Source organism: Bemisia tabaci, chromosome 3, assembly GCF_918797505.1.
Source record: "Bemisia tabaci chromosome 3, PGI_BMITA_v3".
NCBI classification, from domain to species: domain Eukaryota; kingdom Metazoa; phylum Arthropoda; class Insecta; order Hemiptera; family Aleyrodidae; genus Bemisia; species Bemisia tabaci.
The window spans coordinates 1,268,373-1,287,262 of record NC_092795.1 but is presented as its reverse complement, the minus strand read 5'-3'; the positions used below and the strand labels follow the sequence as shown (position 1 = coordinate 1,287,262).

The following is an 18,890-nucleotide window of genomic DNA, read 5'->3' as shown; positions in this document are numbered from 1 at the left end:
CTAGGAAAAAGTATGCACGAAATGCACGGCGGGCGTATCATGAAACCGCAAATTCATCGTTAGGAAATTTACGGACGGGTTCTTAATGGGCCGCTATAGACAAGATAATGATCAAAGCCTTGCGCATTACTTTTTTTTACTCGCAAATTTCTCGGAGAAAACGAATTTTACAGAGGGTCGTCTGGAAATCAATTCTTGAATAAGAGTGACCCCTTAAATTAACATTGTTTCAATGTCAAATGTACAAATTACGTCATTAGCATCTTTTTACTTCCATTTGAACTGCGTTGAACATACTCGTTAAAATCTCGTTTACGACTTTATCTCCGAACTTCTCGTCGTGAAAGTAGTTCTCTACGTAAGGTTTTGAGTAGAAACGTCGTGTGACCCTTTTTTTTTGGTCCAGATCTTGTACATAGGCCCATTATTCGCTTTCTATATTTTCCCGAAGTTGAATATGACGGTGATGGCTCATAGAAGTTATCGAGTTCTCTAAATTTATTTACTAGGAGTATTTTGTAACAGCTCCGAGATGGAGAATTTACTATTTTCTTCAACTCTTTACGGAGTTTTTTATTAGCCAGGGCGTTTCCTAATATCCCTGAATTTTTGCCAACAGCTTATTAATGACATTTTTGCAGTTTAAATTACTATTTAAGTCACAGTTTAAAATTTAAGTGAAAATTTCGTTACTAATAATGGACCACTAGACAAGGTACGAACTTCAGCATTCTGATTCATGTTTCTTAACTAAAATTTCACGTAAAATACGATGCGCACAACGAAAATTACCGAAATCAACTCCTTACGAAGATATTAAATGATTCTTGATGCGTAAATTCAAACCACCCGCTCATGAAAACTCAATGCTCTACGTGATTCACATCGCACGCTAAACGTTATCATGACAGTATCTGCGATTTAAAAATCTGGCAGCCTCAATCTTGACGCTTTGGCTCAGCTATAGCAAATTACTTATAGTTTGAACAACACATGGTGGGAAATGAACATTGCTCAATTGAGAAGCTTGCTGAAACCGTTGTAGTGTGCAATTTGACTCAAGTAGAGCTTTGAGTTTCTTGTGAGCGGGCAGTTCAAATTCCTCGTAACCAATGTGAAATAAAAGCGTTAATATCTTCGTTAGGAGTTGGTTTCAGTAATTTTAGTTGCACGAATCGTGTTCTACGTGAAATTCTGGTAAAGAAACATGTATCGGATTGCTTAAATTCGTACCTTGTCTAGTGGTCCATTCTTATTGTAACTGTCCGTATACTTTAACATGTGCCATAGTCTAGTAGTTATGGGGCTCTTTTGTACGTATGTAAAAGAAATAAATAAATAATTAAAAGCGTGAGGTGGTGGGGTCAACAATAACGTCATAGATCTCGGTTTGACGGAAGGCGACCAGACAACCACCCAGATGAATATTAATCGAGCGGCGCTGATGGCTCTAGGGAGAGGAGGAAGGGCAGGACGGAGAGGAGATACGAGCAACAAATTATTCATGGATCATGTTGGAGCTCTAAATCTAAAATTTATCAGGACTGTCTGAGAATTTAGGAGCCTCACACGGCGGCGATTTTCAGAAAGAGCCTCATATCTCCCCTCCCCTCCCCCGTGCCGCATTTTGGCACTGAATTAACTCGCATGCCCGCATTTGTATTTGAGAGCGCGGAATGAAAACATCTTCTCCTCACCTTCCGGTTAAAGTATCACAAGCGCTATGCGACGTTTAAAAATTTCTACCACCATTTTATTTTTTTACAGAGAAATTGTCAAACGATGCTATCCGAAAATTTCACTGAATTTTCTTTGTGCTGCCGATAAAATTCAGTGAAATTTTCGAACAGATTCAACCAACAATTTATCTATAAAAATAAAATGGCGGCGGAAATTCCTAAACGTCGCATGGCGCTTGTGATACTTTGGCCGGAAGGTGACGTTCTAAGGGCTCCGAAAAACACCATCTTATATGACCAAATTAGGACTGCACTGCAAGGAAGTCAGTTGAAAAATATCTGAGTTAAAATTGTTAATACTGGTACGCTTGGAAAGGCGTACGAGGCCTTGGGGACTTGGAGGATCCAGCAAGTTGTCAATATAGCTTCGTCTATTTAAAACCGTATTTTAAGTGGATTCTTGTCAAAGCACCTGGCCCCCTCGCGAATCCGTTCATTCCGTAGGTTGAACCCTCGGATGCCCAGGTCGGGTCAAATTGACTCGAGGCTCACTAACGAAAAACGCCGTATATTGAGCATTCGTATATTGCCAAATTTCCTCTCAGAAAACATTTATTTTTGAAGCAAGTTATGAATATTCTCCTTTGAAATTTTCAGAACATTTGGATCAAATTACGAACGAAAGTCTCTGAAAAATCGGAAGAAAAAAGTTTAAGGGTCGCTAAGTTCAGAAATTACAGATACCTACTTCAAAAAAATTCACTTTTTCAAAATTACAGCCTCGGAGCACATCTTTGGAGGCCCACCGAGCGCCTACCGACCGGCCGCTCAGTGGGCCTCTAAAGTTGCGCTACGGAATAAAGTGAATTTTTTGGAAGTATCTGTAATTTCTGAACTCAACCACCCTCGTGAGTCCATAAAAATGTATTCGGCACGATTCGAACATTTGATCTGATTTTTTAGCACACAAATCCGGCTTTAGCACCTCAGTTTGGCGCGGGAAAACCGCGGTCGGCGAGCGTAGATTGGAAACTTCAATCGCCCATAACTCTCGAACCCTTCGGTCCCAGGTGAATGGACCTTTAGAATCTTAAAATATGCAATTTCAGACGATTTTTCGTCCAAACCGGACCTCGATATCTTTGTTCTTTTGAGAGATATCGAGGTTCACAGGTTTGACTTCCCCCCCCCCCGCTTGCTCCCCCAAATTTTTGGAGGTCTGAAAATTTGGGATAAGAAGCGCTTAAGTATGAGTAATCAATAGACAAAATTTGAAGAAATTCCGGGGGGGGGGTGGGGGCATTAAAAGCCGTTTTTGCATCAACCTCTTTCTCTCTGTGTGTGAGGTCCCTTTTTCAGGAGGGGTTGCATCGGCGCACAGTGGTTCGAGTCAATCAAAAAGGTTGGACATGAAATTTTTGACTAAAACTGCAAATTTTGATGTTTATTTCGTCACATTTTAAATCAGAGGAGGTGCGTTTAGAAGAAAATTTCAGGGGAATACCAATGGAATCGCTTCTAGAACTTGAAAGTTTTGTATAAACGGAGCTACAAGCGTTTAAAGTTTTCAAATTTTGTCAGGACTCTCCTCTTGACGGGATCCAGCGTGCGGCGGTGGGAATGCAAGAAAATGAGGATTTTCTGTAGAGCTGTCTTTAATATCTGGAGCTATAACGGTGGAGAGCGTGTGGGTAGCATTAATTCAGGGATCCAGCGAAACGGAATCGTAACTAATAGAAGGATCAAATCCCCCGATGCCACACATTGCACGTCAAACCGGAGCGGATTCCCTCTGCCGGCGTCCCGACGTCCCGACGTAGCCGACGTCCCGTGTGTCTCGCCTGGAAGCCGGATAAGCCAGCGCATCCATCTTTCTCGTCTTCCGTGATCCCCGACCAGGATCAGTTTCCAGTCGTTGCCGATTTTAACCTCATTCCTCCCTCACTCCAACCTAAGGGTGCTTTCACGATAACTGGAATAGTTTTGTCGCCGTAACAGACAACACATTTTTCGGTCATATTTTTCGTAGAAATTATAATCACTCGAATTTTTTCGCATTAATCTTCAAGGGGTTAGTATTATAACGCTTTCTAATGATTTATTGCTCTACTTTTAGTTAATATTATGTAAATTCCGAAAATGTGCTGTCTGTTACGCGGTACAAAGTCAGCGTAAAAGACAGCACATTTTCGGTCATTTATATATTAAAATTGAAAAGTAGAGCGATAAATCTTTGAAAAGCGTCATAAAATGTAACCCTTTGCAGATTGATGCGAAAAAGTTCGAGTGATTATCATTTCTACTAAAAATTTGACCGAAAAATGTGTCTTCTGTTACGGCGACAAAACTATTCCAGTTATCGTAAAACCACCCATAAATACTCACGCAGGTGACCGACTCATTTGATAGACAAAGCGATTGACTAAGAAGACGATGGGAAAATTGAAGGATCCTATCGGTTGAAAATCCCATGGTTGGCCGGGAAAAGCGGGATTCGTCCCCAAAAATGGAATTTTCAGAATTGAAAATTTGAATTTGCGCAAAAGAATTTTTGGAAATGTAATGTATCGATTAATCTGCTATTTAAACCTATGGGGAAAAATCGATAAACAGGATGTCCGCAACGAACACCTTATGAATCGATTCTTTACGATTTTTGAATATCGAAAATTGATCATTCACGCCTCGCTTCTGGAGTGATGCGCATGCAACGTAGTTCAGTGGCGAGGCGTGAATGGTCGACTATCGATATCTCCCCGTTTAAAGCTGTTGTAAGCTATATATTGTATTGATTAATAAGTGTTCGTTGCGAACACCCTGTAAATCGATACTTTTCCATAAGTTTAGATGCTAGATTAGTCGATAAATCGCGAAGCACGTCACACCACCGTCGTCGTTACACTGAAAAAACAGATTGGTAAAATTTACCATTCCTTCACGCTGTATTTCTTACAGCGTGAAGGAATGGTAAATTCTACCAATCTTCAAGTCGATTCTGCTACAGGAATGGTTACTTGTACCAGTATATAGTGACGATTACCTTTCTTTTGGCAGAATCGACTTTGCATTGACGCTGTGTGAAATACAGCGTGAAGGAATGGTAAATTCTACCAATCTTTTTTTTCAGTGCACTGTTAGCATAAATACGTCCACTTAATCTATCGACTCTGGAAGGCGCCCTGTAATCTCGAAATTAAAAGCGCATCTGAAGCAAGGGGCTGGATTGCCTGACTCGAAAGCTGCCAGATATCGCGGAAATGTCGGAAAAAAGGAGAAACCGTATATTCTATACCTCTATCGATATTTATTTTACCCGGGAGTCACTCATCCTTGTTGAGTATCGGAACCAGTCCTTGGCCGACAGCAGAAATAAAGCACGGAGAAAAAAATGTGGCAACACGGTTTCCGACTACAGCCGTCGCGACGTCTGCACTCTCGTGCCCAATCGCTCGTGGATCTTCATCCGTGAAAAGTTAGGTCAACGCGACCAAGATTTGTCGAGTGCTCTCGAGTCCGATGTCAGATCCCCTAGAAATCGTCCATTTCATGCAGAATAATCTCCGTTTGGACCAGTAGGAATGCCCAATGGGCCTTAAGACACGGCATAAATTATAGCAACATGCAACATGTTTTCTCTTTAAAATTTCGTGGAAAACGAATGACACAATAGGAAGTGTGGAAAAAAACTCCTTAATAAGATGTAGGTTTCTACAGTTGGACGTATTTCTATCGAAGAGAACTATGTGCAGGAGGAAGATGGTGTGTGCTCGTTGTGCGAGGCGTGAATGGTCGATTATCAATGTTACCCTATGTGAAGCAGTGGTAAAGAATCGATTATATTGTGTTGGTGCACACATCCTGTTTATCGATCCTCTTCCATCTGTTTAAATAGCAGATCAATCGATGTATCGCAAAGCACGCCACGTCACTGGAGAATTTGTGCTCGGGTGAGCTTTTTATCTGTATGGACCAGTAGACTAAGTACAAATTAAAGTATTCTAGCACGCACATATCTGAACCAAAATTTCACTTAAAACACGATTCATGCAACGGAAATTACTGAAATCAACTCCTAACTAAGATGTATGCATAGGGCTACGGCGTTGACAAACTGGTTTGTAAGGCAACGACGTCATAGCAAGTTCTAAAAACTCCTTCGACTTCGTAGCCATGGGCCGTAGCAATAGTGCCGAATTGTTCTGAAAAACCACCACACACTATTTTCTCTATCACAATTGAATCAGTTTCTGTTCGACGGGTGTTCGTCCAAAAAATCATGAGCCCTGGCTTTCGTTGATCTCATAAGACGCGAGGGCTTATGAGGTTTTGGGCTTCCGCCCGTGTAACAGAAGCGGATTCGATTGGAGAATGGAATCCAACTGATTCAATGCTACGGAGCGAATTATTTTCTCTCCCGAGAAATTAGTTAGTGTTCCAGAGCAAAATATTTTCTCTTCCCAGCGGTGACTTTTCTTTCCGAAGAGAAAATATTTTTCTCTGTTACACTAAGTGATTTCTCTGGAGAGAAAAAAATTCGCTCCCAAGCAGTAACATATCGTCCCGAAGAGCAAATATTTTTCTCCGGAACACTAAATAACTGCTCCGGAGAAAAAAAGTAATTCGCTCCCTAGCAATAACTTATCGTCCCAAAGAGAAACTATTTTTCTCCGGAACACTAAATAATTGCTCCGGAGATAAAATAATTCAAAACTCCTTCCATTTCGTAGCTATGCAATTTGATCTCCGCGGAGTTAAAGTAGTTGCTCAATACTCATGTTTATACGAATTTTACATTGGTTCCTGAAAATTTTAATTGCCCGCTCACAGGTAAACAATACAGTCTACTTAAATCAAATCGCATACCCTTCCACGGTTTTGTTAGTCCTCTAAATCGAGCAATGTTCCTCTCCTGCTTGTGTTTCTGGAGGTTTTGACCACGTTCAACAGCTGAGCCGAAGCACCAAAATTGAGGTTGCCAGGTTTTCATACCACAGGAGCTGCTACGGTAACGTCTTACAATTTGTTTTTTTCATGAGCGGGAGGTTCTAATTTGCTTGTCAAGAAACATTAAATATCTTGGTTAGGAGTTAGTTTCAGTAATTTTTGTCACACAAATCGCGTTTTTCATGTGGTTATAAAATATGTATCATACAGCTTCAATGCGTACCTTGTCTACTGGTCTATCACCAGACATTAGTTCTAGACTGAATTTAGACCAACACTCTGTCGGAAGGAATTTCCTCGTAGAAATGATAACGGATACAGCCCACTGGTTCAACACCAGCCACACAATATCAATATTTAATCAGCAACTCAATGCGCTTGGTCTCGTTACGATCAATCGGATTACATTTTGCAATAAGGAACCACTATCTCTGGGTCATTTTAGAAACAACATACATGCCATCGGTTTTCCTATGCAGATATATGCTTTTATGGGAGAGCCAGAGATAGTGGTTCCTTATTGCAAAATGTAATCCAATTCAGCCGATCAACTCTGACTCCCATTTACAGAAATGGACAAACAAAAGAAAAGAGCTCCATGGTGGAAACCCTTCAAAATAAAGACAAAAGAAGAAGAGAAAAAGAGCTCTCACTATCCGGGTCTGAAATTAACGCGATGAAATCTCTGCGGCACTGGGGCGCCCTCGGGAACGAGATGCGGGGGATAATGCTCCCGTCCTAAGGAAAAACCCCGTATGAGCCATCAGGCGTTGCCAAATTTCCTTGGGTTAGTCACGGATTCTCGGGAAAATTTGTAAGTGTCTCTCTTCCAATTCTTCAGATAATTTTGTTCGCAATTTCACCTAAATTTCCTGAAATTTTCAAGGAAAAATATTCGTAGCTTTCCCAAAAATGTACATTTTATTAAAGGACATTTGACAACTCCCGAATGTTCATACGGCGTTTTTCCTTAGGACGGCAGAATAGCGCGTCGCCGTCGCGTTGCGGTATACATGCTAACTCAACGCCGTAAACGTCTCATTGGTCGTTAAATTTAATTGACGAGACATAAATCTCGCCCTTTTTTTCAAATTGCCCCGCTATTTGTTCGCTATCTTATTTTGTGCAAGTCGGGCGTGTAATTAGCCCCGGCTCTAACACCGGAGATTCCGGAATCACACACTGAATTTGGCAGCTGAATACGGCAGTCCACAGTCATCGCTCAACGGCTGAAATTTCGCAAATTCGAGCTATTTTCATCCAGATTTGTATGAAATGTATTCAAATGGTTCAGACAAATCTGACATTACCCGATGTTCGCTGTGCCTCGTTACTCAATTCAGGCATCGAGCCGATGAATTCCACATTCAAGCCACACTCAGCTCCCACATTATTAGCGTGTGATTCTGCCTGGAGGTATCGAAGAGTTGCCATCATGCCGGGCATCTTGGCAAAATTATCCATCATTTTTTTTGTATTCAAGGTGTCTGGAATTTTGGAGGAAGAGAAATAGGAAAAAGAGGGGAAGAAGGAACAGGGTGACATGATTTGGGAAGTCATTAAAAACCTGGAAAAGTCGTGGAATGTTGCTGCAGAATCTCAAAATTCTTTCTTCTAGCCGAAGAATAAAATTGTATCATTCTTATTGTTTTTAAACGCCCCTTCTACGTTTTCCACCTTTATTTTCTCAAAGTTTGGATTTTTTTTTCTATTTCAAGAGACTGCTCTAATGATCATTTACAGAAATTTTTTTGGCATCGTACAATGCAAATTTTCCGGAAAATTGGACGGAAAATATCCATAAACTACCCTGAAAATTCATGAATATTTTCATGAAAGGAAATTTGACAACGTGCGAAGGGTCACACGGCGTTATCCTTGAGCACGGCAGTAAAAGACCCAAACCTTTCAGACTGAGATTAAAAAGATAAACGTGTCTAAGATCCGCAGTCGTAGCACCAAGCTATTACGGCGTAATGTTCAACGTGATTTTAGACAAAACTGATGGCATGATCGTGTGCGCTCGACGCGGAATTTTACATGGTAACAGTTTGTTGAGACGCTAATTCTCTGCATTCGCTGGAACTCCATTAGCGCGGGAGCGAGAGAAACCACGATTTGAAGGACCACCGTAACGTGTAATCAACAAATAGTTGCGTAAGCTTATCGTTACTTCGGTCTGCGGGTGAACTTTCTGCACTTGATGATGCAACAGTTATTTACCCCCGCGGAAAATTTACCGGGGCAGAAACTTGCGGGAGGGAGGCTCATGGGGAGGAAAGGGCCTCCCGCACATTTCTGCTCCACACTAGTCGCTCTATTTAGTATGTAAACCCTCCCTCGCTTAGCGCGCTGATCCAAGTCCTGTATAAGTTGTTCCGGGAAGTTTTTGCCGTTCCAAGTTTCGATGCTGTTGCTTCTATTTGCTTTAATTCTGCTACTCGGCGCTGTGCCGTTTAGACTCGCGTCTTGAGTGTTTTCTACGAAGGAGACGAGGGTCGTTCGGTGAGAAACTTGGAGAGAAAGCACCGAAAAATGGTCGTTTGTATTTCGGTTCAAGCTCATCGAGAAGATACTATCATGTATTATTGTGTTCTCCCGATTGATTTTGGTCGGAATGGGGTTGCCTTTGCTAATGAATCCTCATACCGCACCAAGTATGAATTCCCTTGAGCAATCTAAGTTGAACTGCAATTAATGGAATTCGGAGGTTCAGATTACGGTTCAAGAAGTTCCTAAAAGACCAGGCGACCAGATGTTTAAATTATGCATATATTTATCGATGGGACAGGATGAGACGGTCTTAAAAATGGAGTTATGCCATTGGACCATACGTTACAAAAATGAACTACTTTACATGCTCATCCATGAAAGCCCTATCTGCAGGAGGAAACAAATACACTCGCGAACTACATTTTGCAACAAGGAACTACTATTTCTGACACTGTTTAGAAGCAACACATATACGCCTTGAGTTATCCTATGCAGTTTAGTGCTTTTATCGGTGAGTTAGAATAGTAATTCCTAACCGCCAAGGGTTGTTCGTATAATAATGGTAAACATTTTCTTATTTCTAGCTTCTGAATTGTTCTAATAAACTTCGATGGATATTTTTGTCGAAAATTACAATTTATGTATGATGCGAGACATTCATACATTCAATTCATTTATTTTTTTACCTGATAATACGAATCCCTCTTGATCGGGTTTCTTTAAATTGGTCCACATGAGCCCATGGAAGTGTAAAACTGATCAACCGTTCAGAGAGCAGCACAGACACAGCAATACTCTCTCCATGTAGGTACTCTCAATGACTTACGTGCTAAGCGTATAGTAACTAAGCGTAGCGGTAATTAGATGTACTTTTGCTAAACGGAACCAGAGACAGGCTGGAAAGAAGGGGTGTGCTCGTTAGTTGAGGGCTATAAGAATGAATGGGAATTATAAAGCGCCAGTAGAGGGCGTGCCGCAGCGGCAACGTAGCCGCTTCCGTTGTCGCTCTTGGTCGGCATTAACTCATGAGCCCTGTCCTCAACGCTCTTTTCCCATGCCCATGACTCATGAGTACCGCATTCAATTGGCACATAGTTCCGTTTGACAGAATTTGAAATCCCGCTTTTCCATTTCTCAAAGGGAATCACGCCCACTTGACCACATTGTGTTTTATGCAGCTCTCTAGAGCACATCCCATCTTTCCCACTCGTCCATAGTTCCGTTTGGCAGGAATACGTCCAATTAGCTATTGGATGAAGGAAGTGGATCTTACCTGTTTGAAGGTACGAAGAGTTGAAGAGAATATAGTCCTGAAAGGAGTCAACGCCGCAGCACTGGAATTCAGTCTGCGTGTCATCCCAGAGTTCTCTATAATTCGGATCGCTAGGGTACTGAAAAACGAGCCTATATTTGAGGTCGGGACCAAGCTGCTGCATAATGTCCTTATACCTGTAGACCCAGAATATGCCGAGCATGACATCCCCGAAGAGCAAGAGGAGAAGAAGGAGCCAGTAGATATTCAAGAGCTTCTCGTTGAGCTTAATGGCGCCGACGCAGCCAATGAACTGGAGAAAGCCGGACTGGAACAAGAGTGCCGAGTAGGCGTAGATAAGGCTCGGTTGGGTCAGAGTGAAATTGGGAATGAGCATCCGTTTGGAATCGAAGACGATGATTTTCGATCCGATGATGATGAAGCACACGACGCTGACGAGAAGAACCGCGTTGCATGTGTAGATCCAGAGCCGGTAGTACCGCATAGCCCTGTTCATAGACAGCGCGAGCACGGAGTGAAGCTGGGCGGAGCGAGTCGTAACTGGCGCAGTCGCGGACCAGGCGGAGCGCGCCACCGGCGAAGTCGCGGCGGAGTGGAGCCTAGAGCGCGCCACCGGCGAAGTCGCGGCGGAGTGGAGCCTAGAGCGCGCCACCGGCGAGGTGTGGAGCTGGGCGGCAGAGCGCGCCTGCCGCTTCCGGGAGACGAAGAGCCGGTTGATCCTGATCAGCTGGTCCTTAATGACGTCACGCTCGAGCTTGTTGAGTTGGCCGGTTCGTGATCGCAGGAGTTGGTGCTGAATCAGCATAATTGTCATGTCTCAACTTCAACTTGGATCGGGGACTCGCTGCTCCGCGCCGGGGTCCGCTCCTACATCCGGCCAATCAGGAGCGAGGCGCCTGCATCACTGGCCAATTGAAAACGGGGATCGCGCTTCCTTCCTTTTTGTCCGTCACGCAACCTACATCCCCGACCAATCGTAAGCGAGGGATTTCATCACTACTTTGTCCCAGCTTCTACATCGAGAGCGTTGTTCGTCGCTAGTCGATAACTCGAATCAGGTTTGGTGCGTGACGTGCAGAAATGTCCTCAGCCGAAACAAACCAAAATCGCAGAATTCTATTGTATTCGGAAAGGCTTTACAGGCTTTAACACATTTCGGTTTCGAACAGAAACATATCGAACCATCTCTTCATATTGAATCGTTGCCTGGATGATTATTCGACTTTCTCGTCTTGAAGACTCAACAGAATAATTTCCTCTCAATCACGACGTTTGACGATACATTCCAATTGGATGTAAGCAACAGTTTTTCAAGAAATAGTTTTTATCTCTTTGCAGTGGCCGATCTATCAGAGGTTGAATCCCTCTTCTTCATATTTATCAAGGCAGTGGTGTTGGTCCATGGTATATGAATATCGCCTCGCAGAGTTGCAGGACATGATTGATTTTTCGGCAGTTAGGGTGATTTTTTTTACCTGGCTGGGGCTCAAGCGGGTTTTCGTCGTCCTGTTTCCGATGTGCGTTGGTCCGATTCGCTCATCCGTTTCCGGCTCCGGGCCCTCGCTCTAGCGGTGTCCAAGCGAGTCACTCGTCCATGCAGTCGTTCATCTAGTCGATGATTCTCTCTCCCTCGTGTCGATTTTCGCCTCGCTTGCAGTCTCTCTCGCTTGTCACAGCTCAATTTCTCATCCACCTGGAACATATAAATGAAAGTTTTGTGATAGTCATCCATGGAAGACCAGTCTCTTCAAAAATATCAATGTGTTGGACGCTCCAGGCACAAAATCACGCATAGGCAAAAGCAGTTGCCTCTCAAATGTAAAGATAAAGTGTAGTGCCGTGCTAAGGAAGAACGCCGTATGAACATTCGAGAGTTGCCAAATTTCCCTTGATGAAATATGTATTTTTGACGAAATTCATGCATATTTTCCCCTAAAATTTTCAGATATTTTAGATTAAATTGCGTACAAAATTGTCTGAAAATTTCGAAAAAAATATTCACAATTTTCTCAGTAAATTTGGTTTTTATTGAAGGAAATTTGGCAACGTCTGAAGGTTCATACGGCGTTTTTTCCTAGCACGGCAGTGTAGGCCCCATGCTGCCGTACCAAAGAAAAGCGATGTATGGACATACCTACGTTTTCAACATTCTTTCAATATAATATTTATTTTCCAGGAAAGTTTTGAATATTTTCCCTTTAATTTTTTCAATAATTCAGGTTAAATTGCGACTAAAATTCTGTGGGAAATTGAGTGACAAATATTCTTTAGTCCCTTTATTATGTCAAGGAAAATTTTACATCGTCCGTAAGCCCGCACAGCGTTCTTCCATAGCAGGCTGCCTTTTGAAATTGATAGACATAGCAGACAAAAAGAAACTGCAGGAGCTATCTTATTAGTCAAAACGGGTAGTTCTCATTTACTAAGGGGCAGGATGATGGACTAACTGTAGGGTCTCGTGTATTGCAATTAGTCAGTCTATTACTTGTCTCCTTTGTTCGTTGCAAGCAACTGCTACCACCAATCGGGTCGCTCCATTTTCTTTTTGTCTTCTTTGTTCATCGCTTGTCTATCAATCTCAATAATCAGCCCTCGGTTCGGCAGTAAGGCAAGTAAAAAAAAAATAATCGATAAAAATAAATAATCTCTTTCCCCCGACTCCTAAGTTCCTCCGTGAAAACGGTTCATTCGATTGATTCCAATCTCATTCAACTACGCTTTTTCGCATGCAAAATGGGGGCGCAAGATAATGTGTGACCCTCATTTTCTTCAACAATCCGCCTGATATCTCCCTTTCTCATCAAAGTTCGTTGAGCACCGCATCCCGTTCGACGCGAGTTCGAGGATCGATACACGAAAGACCAATCGCCGTTTGAGTTTTGATTAGAGCTGGCTTTGCTCAGTTTTTCCGCTCTTCCAAACTGCCGTGCTGAGGAAAAACGTCGTATGAACATGCAAATGTAGCCAAATTGACTCTCAGAAAAAACTTATTCTTGAGGAAATTTATGAATTATTTTCTTTGACATTTTCAGACTTTTTAGATCAGATAACGAAAATAATTGTCTGAAAAACCGGAAGAAAAATACTCACGCATTTTCCCGAAAGTTCATGATTTGGCAAAGGAAGTTTTGCAATGTCTGAAGGCTCATACGGCGTTTTTCCTCAGCCAGGCAGAAAATCCCGGAGGCCAAACTCTGACGCGTCTTGATGACCAGTGTTTCCGATTTCTCGTATTGTATTTCATATTATCTTTACCGAAGAGAGTCGGGGAGTTTAGGCACGGTTCGGCAATGTTGCTTGGTATTCGCGCTGAGAAATGTCTGATTTTTATCGGGGATTAATCATTTCTCGGTAGCTGGAGGACGCCGCTTTCCAGCTGTCGTGGACAAAGTTGGCGCCGTTATCTGGATTCTAACTGGAGGGAATTTGTCTCCCCATCACGGCTCCTCCGCGATCGAGGAGGCATCATGGTGTCGACCAGAGTGGTAATGGTATCAGAGCTGCTCGTGTGGGAAAATTGAACGTATTTTCCGATAGGAAATAATCAAACTGTCCTACTAAAGGAAGAAATCAATACCTATGTTTATTCACAAAGGTATATGTAAATCGCATTCAGCAAAAATGAGCCAGCGCGATTGCAGTGTTTTCAAACTTGTGCAATTTCACCTTCTCGTATGAAAATACTGGATGCAGTTTTAAAAGGTAGAGGATTATTTTCATTTAAAATTAACAAATTTATGGTAGGGTGCAAAAACTATTTGCTATGTTGGGACATTTTTGGGATGGATACGAAGAAGTAACATTTTTACAACACAGTAATCGCGCTGGTTCTTTTTTGCTAAATGCGATCCATGTAGCTCCTTTAATAATTGGACCTTGAATCTTGTCATACCTTCTCACCTTCCACCTTCATACCTTTCCAGTGGAGAATGTAGTCATAATTAAAATGTTTTAAATGTTCATAGTTAGAATGTAGTCAATAAATAATGTTAAGGCACCTTCAAATGAATGTATTCACCAAGCGACCAAAGAAAATTGGTTTCTCTCGATGTCACTGAGAGGATGCGACCTGCGAGTGGCCAGCGCATTCAGGGACAAGAGACCCTCCACTGGTATCTTTACAGAGGTGGAAGCTAAACTGTTGGCAACTGTTGACCTACCTCTTAGGTGGATGTTTAACAACGTGTTGGAAGTTTCGTTTTGCAAACATACCAAAGTTTGGGAAAATTTTTTGGCTCATGACGTCATCCAAAACCTGTCATCCACCTAGTAGGTGAGATGACTGTTGCTCCCTTATAATTGTCCATAAAGAAGTGTTGAATCCCGAAAAAAAAGCTTCCACGCGTCGCTATGAGGCCGAGTGGACGGTTTCTTTTCTCTAAGCGCATTGGATCGATTCCTGGAAACTCGCGCCTGATTTAAACGAGTTTGCAAATTCTCAACCCAAAGATTTAGTCAAAGTAACCCATAGATTTGGTCGATGTAGCCCAAAGAACAACTTACCTAAAAATATTACATAAATACCGCGTAGCAACGTTTACTGTCGTGAATTATTTAATGCCGAAAATGCTCTCTGCAAGTCCTTAACTGCAATAGTTAGCTCTAGCTAATATGAAATGGCATGTATCAATTTGGATTCGCTTAACAATGTTTACTTTTTTGAATAAAATAAAAAAGTATTAACCGCGCGTCTTTGTATTCTATTTCCCGTAAACACGAAATGTCGGTTACTTTTTTTAGTGTGCACGAAGTTTTCTCAAATTGTCCAACCCTCCGGTGACAATTTATCCTGGAAACCTCGTAACTTTGCGACGCCTGAGGACAAACGTCGATGATAGCAGCTGCCGATTAAAATGGAAATCGAACGCGTATAATTTATCACGCCTCAGTTCGACACTCGACGCTGACTGGCGACAAATTCGTTGAGTGACGTTATCGTAACCCAATCAAATTACGGCTTGTAGATGATCGGATAAGAGTCGTCGAATATTTTGGTTTCTCCTCGAGTTGCTTCCCCTATTCTCCTCTCCGGACCAGTAGTATACAGCGTGATTCAAAAGTCCCCCCCCCCTCCACCACCACCTGGTATCACTCTTGTAACTTTTGCACAAATTGGAATGAGACTTGAAATTTTGTGAGTGCTCCTTGGTCGAAGAAGTCGACTATTGGGATCCCCCAAAATTGTAAGGGGGATTGCCTTGAAAAGAGGCCTGAAACATAAGGGTCATAGGGGTGGTGTGAGACTTATGAATCATCCTGAGAGTCATCAGGATGGGTTATGATCAGTGATTCAGTGGCTTTTACTGTTGTTTGATGGTTCCAATGTGAACCGACCTTCCGCCATGACGTACTTATAATTTTGCAAGGGTGGTCAAACGGGTCCAATCGTTTCTGACTGTTAGAATCTCTCGCGTTTGATGGGTCTTTCATGGTCCATTAATGGCAAACTCGTAATGATCTAATGCTGTAAATTTTCGGTTTATATTTCTAGCTTGAAGTTAGGGTTTTTTCACATTTGGGGAGACAAAGTCAGGAAAAACTTGAAAAATTGGAACAAGTCAAGGATGCATGGAATATGTCACAAGGACACAAGGAATGTGTCGCGGTACATGCTTTCATCTCGACGCAAATCAGGTCGAAAGCAATTTAAGATCATTTTTCATCATTGCGGATACTCTCAAAGTTGGGAAATTTTCTCGAAATGGACCACGATATAGGGTAAAATATTAAGTTTCACGATGTCTGTTTCCTTATCGAAGTTTTTCGAAGAATACGATGGACGCATTTAACAGGGTTGCTGCACTCAGGGAATACCGGAAAAACCGAAAATGTCAGGGATTTTTTAAAAGTCAGGGAAAACTTGAAATGTTAGGGAAAAATCCTTGAGTCGCCTTAATTTGTTTTCTAAAGAAGGTTTGAAGTTTCGAAAAACAAATTTTCCTGAAAACTATTTCTAACCATGTGTCTTTAACCATCTGGCATATCTTCAATTGTTAGGAATTTCCCAACTTTTGCCCTTTTTTCTTTACACCTGAATTACTCAATGCGATATGGCTAAAATGAAAGTTTATGGCCCAAAAAGATCCTGATACCGAGTTTTACCAAAATCGGTCGAGCAGGAGCCAAGATAGGATTTTAGGCTACGTTCGTCATCTTGAATTTCCAAAATTTGAAAATTTGACTGAAAATTCGAGTTTCTTATAACCAACCCCATCCCCCTCCCCAATATCAAGTTTCACGAAAATCAATCGAGCAGGAGCCGAGGTATCAAACCTACGAAGTGACATAAATTCACGGAGAAAGGCAATTTGACGTGTTTCCCGATGAACAATAACACAAAACATGTGATCCCGGCACGTTTAAAAAAAATTATCTTCGCTGTAATTAATTAAACCCAAGTAATATTATTCAGATCGGTCACAAAGCTCAGGAACCGATCGAAACAGAGTCAAGTTGGGTTCAGTTAGGTCACGCAACTAAACTAACTCTCCTGAGACGCTGGAAGTATCACGTGTATTGAAGGCGCCCTGCATTTGCACACACAATTTCTACAACTTCGATCAATAGGACTTTCTAGGCTCTTAATCTCTTTCGGTACACTGTAAGCAGCCTTGCCGCGAAAAAAACCGCGTATGGGTACTTTGATGTTGCCAAATTTATTCTGATAAAGTACAGATTTTCCGAGGAACGTGTGAAATTTTTCGCCCGGTAACGCCGGACCGATGGGAAAACATGTGCCGTTCTGCTTCTTTCTGATCCTGCCTACTGTGGTCTGATTATTTTGCCGTCCTAATAGCCTATCAATTATTGATTTCGATATTTTTTATGTTGCAGGTAAGACCTAGTCCATTCAGTTATCCGTAATGAAGCCGTTAAGTACCATTGTACGCTTGAATTGAGGACAAACGTCTTGTTTTCGCAATAAGTCGGTAAATACCCTTTGATATTTTATTCTTGTTTTACACATTTAGGACGCTGTAAATCGCTACCCTGTGTTGTCTTTGCTCCTCAGATGATAGGGCATAACTCTCTTTTTCGAGATGAGTCATAAATCTCTGTAATTTACCTTCAGTGGGCCGTCAATTAAGATTTTGTGGAAACCGAACAAGCAAGACAAGACTAAAGTGAAAAGTCGAATGAAAGATTGACTTGGCAGTCTGTATGCCAATGTCGAGTGCAATCAAGGACCTGTGCGTTGATTATTGAAATTGATAACCAAAGCTACAGACAAAGAAGACAGACAGAACGTGGAGCGATCCTATTGGTTGAAGCGGGTGGTTGCAATGGACAAACGGGATAGTAAGAGACCAACTAACCCACGAGAGACCCCATTGTCAGTCCATGTCCATCATTTTCCCCTTAGTCTCCAAAAACCACCCGTTTCAACCAATATGCTCGTTCCATTTTTCCCTTGTCTGTAGCTTTATCAATCAATTTCAGTTATCAGCCAGCTGGTCCATTGTAATGTGTGATGTCACGAGATCAATAGCGTTGTCCACAGTATCTTGCTTGGCGACATTCCATGCCGGTGGCGTTGCGCGCTTTGCGATGTATCGATTAATCACCCATTAAAACCTTTGAAAAATAATCGATAAACAGGGAGTTCGCAACGAACACCTTAATACTCGATTCTATACCACAGCTTCAAATGGAGAAATATCGATAATCGATCTTTCACGCCTCGTCACTGAATGGTCCCCTTTGAGTCCCCTCATTCGATCCTTTATTTTTAGTCCTCAACAATAATAACAAGGCCCAAGCCGCCATGTTAAGGTATACGACATATGGACACTGGATAGGTGTCACATTTCCTCGAATATAACATGCTTTTTTAAGGAGAGGGTGTATATCCTTCCTTGAAATTTTCAGATATTTTAGTTGAATTGCGGACAAAATTACCTGAAAAATATGCCGGGAAATATTCTACAATTAGCCCAGCCGATTCGTTTTTTTATTGGAGGAATATAGCAACATCCGAAGTTTCATAACGTCGTTTCCCGCATGATGGAACGTAACTCTATTCCAAGGTTGCGAAATTGACTCAAACCAATTCAATTTCTTACGAGAATTTTTATCTGAAAGTCTTGTCTAAAATTTGTCTGATTTTTACACGAGATAATGAGAAAAATCAGTGAATTTTTGAGTTTAAAATATTCAAGTTCCTGCGAGTAAAAATGCAATTTGCGAGGAAATTTGGCAACATTGGAATGTAGTTAAGTGCCTTGGGACGACGATAAGTGGTTTTGAATTTTTGGCCCAATATTTGTCTGATTTTCGCATTAGATCATGAGAAAAATCTGTGAAATTTTCAGTCAAAAATATCTAAGTTCCTCCAGGTAAAAATGCAGTTTGGGAGGAACAATTTGGGAACATTGAAATGTAGTTAAGTGCCTTAGTCCAAAAGACGACGATAAGTGGTTTTTCCTTGGGGGGCGACGTGAGCGTGTGTCCGGAAGATGCCTCGTAAAGATGGCCGTAAACAGAGTGCGCTGGTCGGAACG

The 18,890-nt window shown here is 41.9% G+C and overlaps 2 protein-coding genes across 5 annotated transcripts in view; one reads left to right on the top strand and one right to left on the bottom strand.

The window, feature by feature from the left end:
* The window catches only part of LOC109038577 (uncharacterized), a 353,696-nt gene that overhangs the window by 85,284 nt on the left and 249,522 nt on the right, over positions 1 to 18,890 (top strand). The window lies entirely within an intron of this gene.
* LOC109038578 (uncharacterized) overlaps positions 1 to 18,890 on the bottom strand; it is a 287,471-nt gene that overhangs the window by 51,048 nt on the left and 217,533 nt on the right. Inside the window, 1 exon segment of the mRNA XM_019053677.2 lies at positions 10,390 to 12,082. Within this exon segment, the coding sequence (XP_018909222.2) occupies positions 10,390 to 11,203 (814 nt within the window). The 5' untranslated portion in view covers positions 11,204 to 12,082.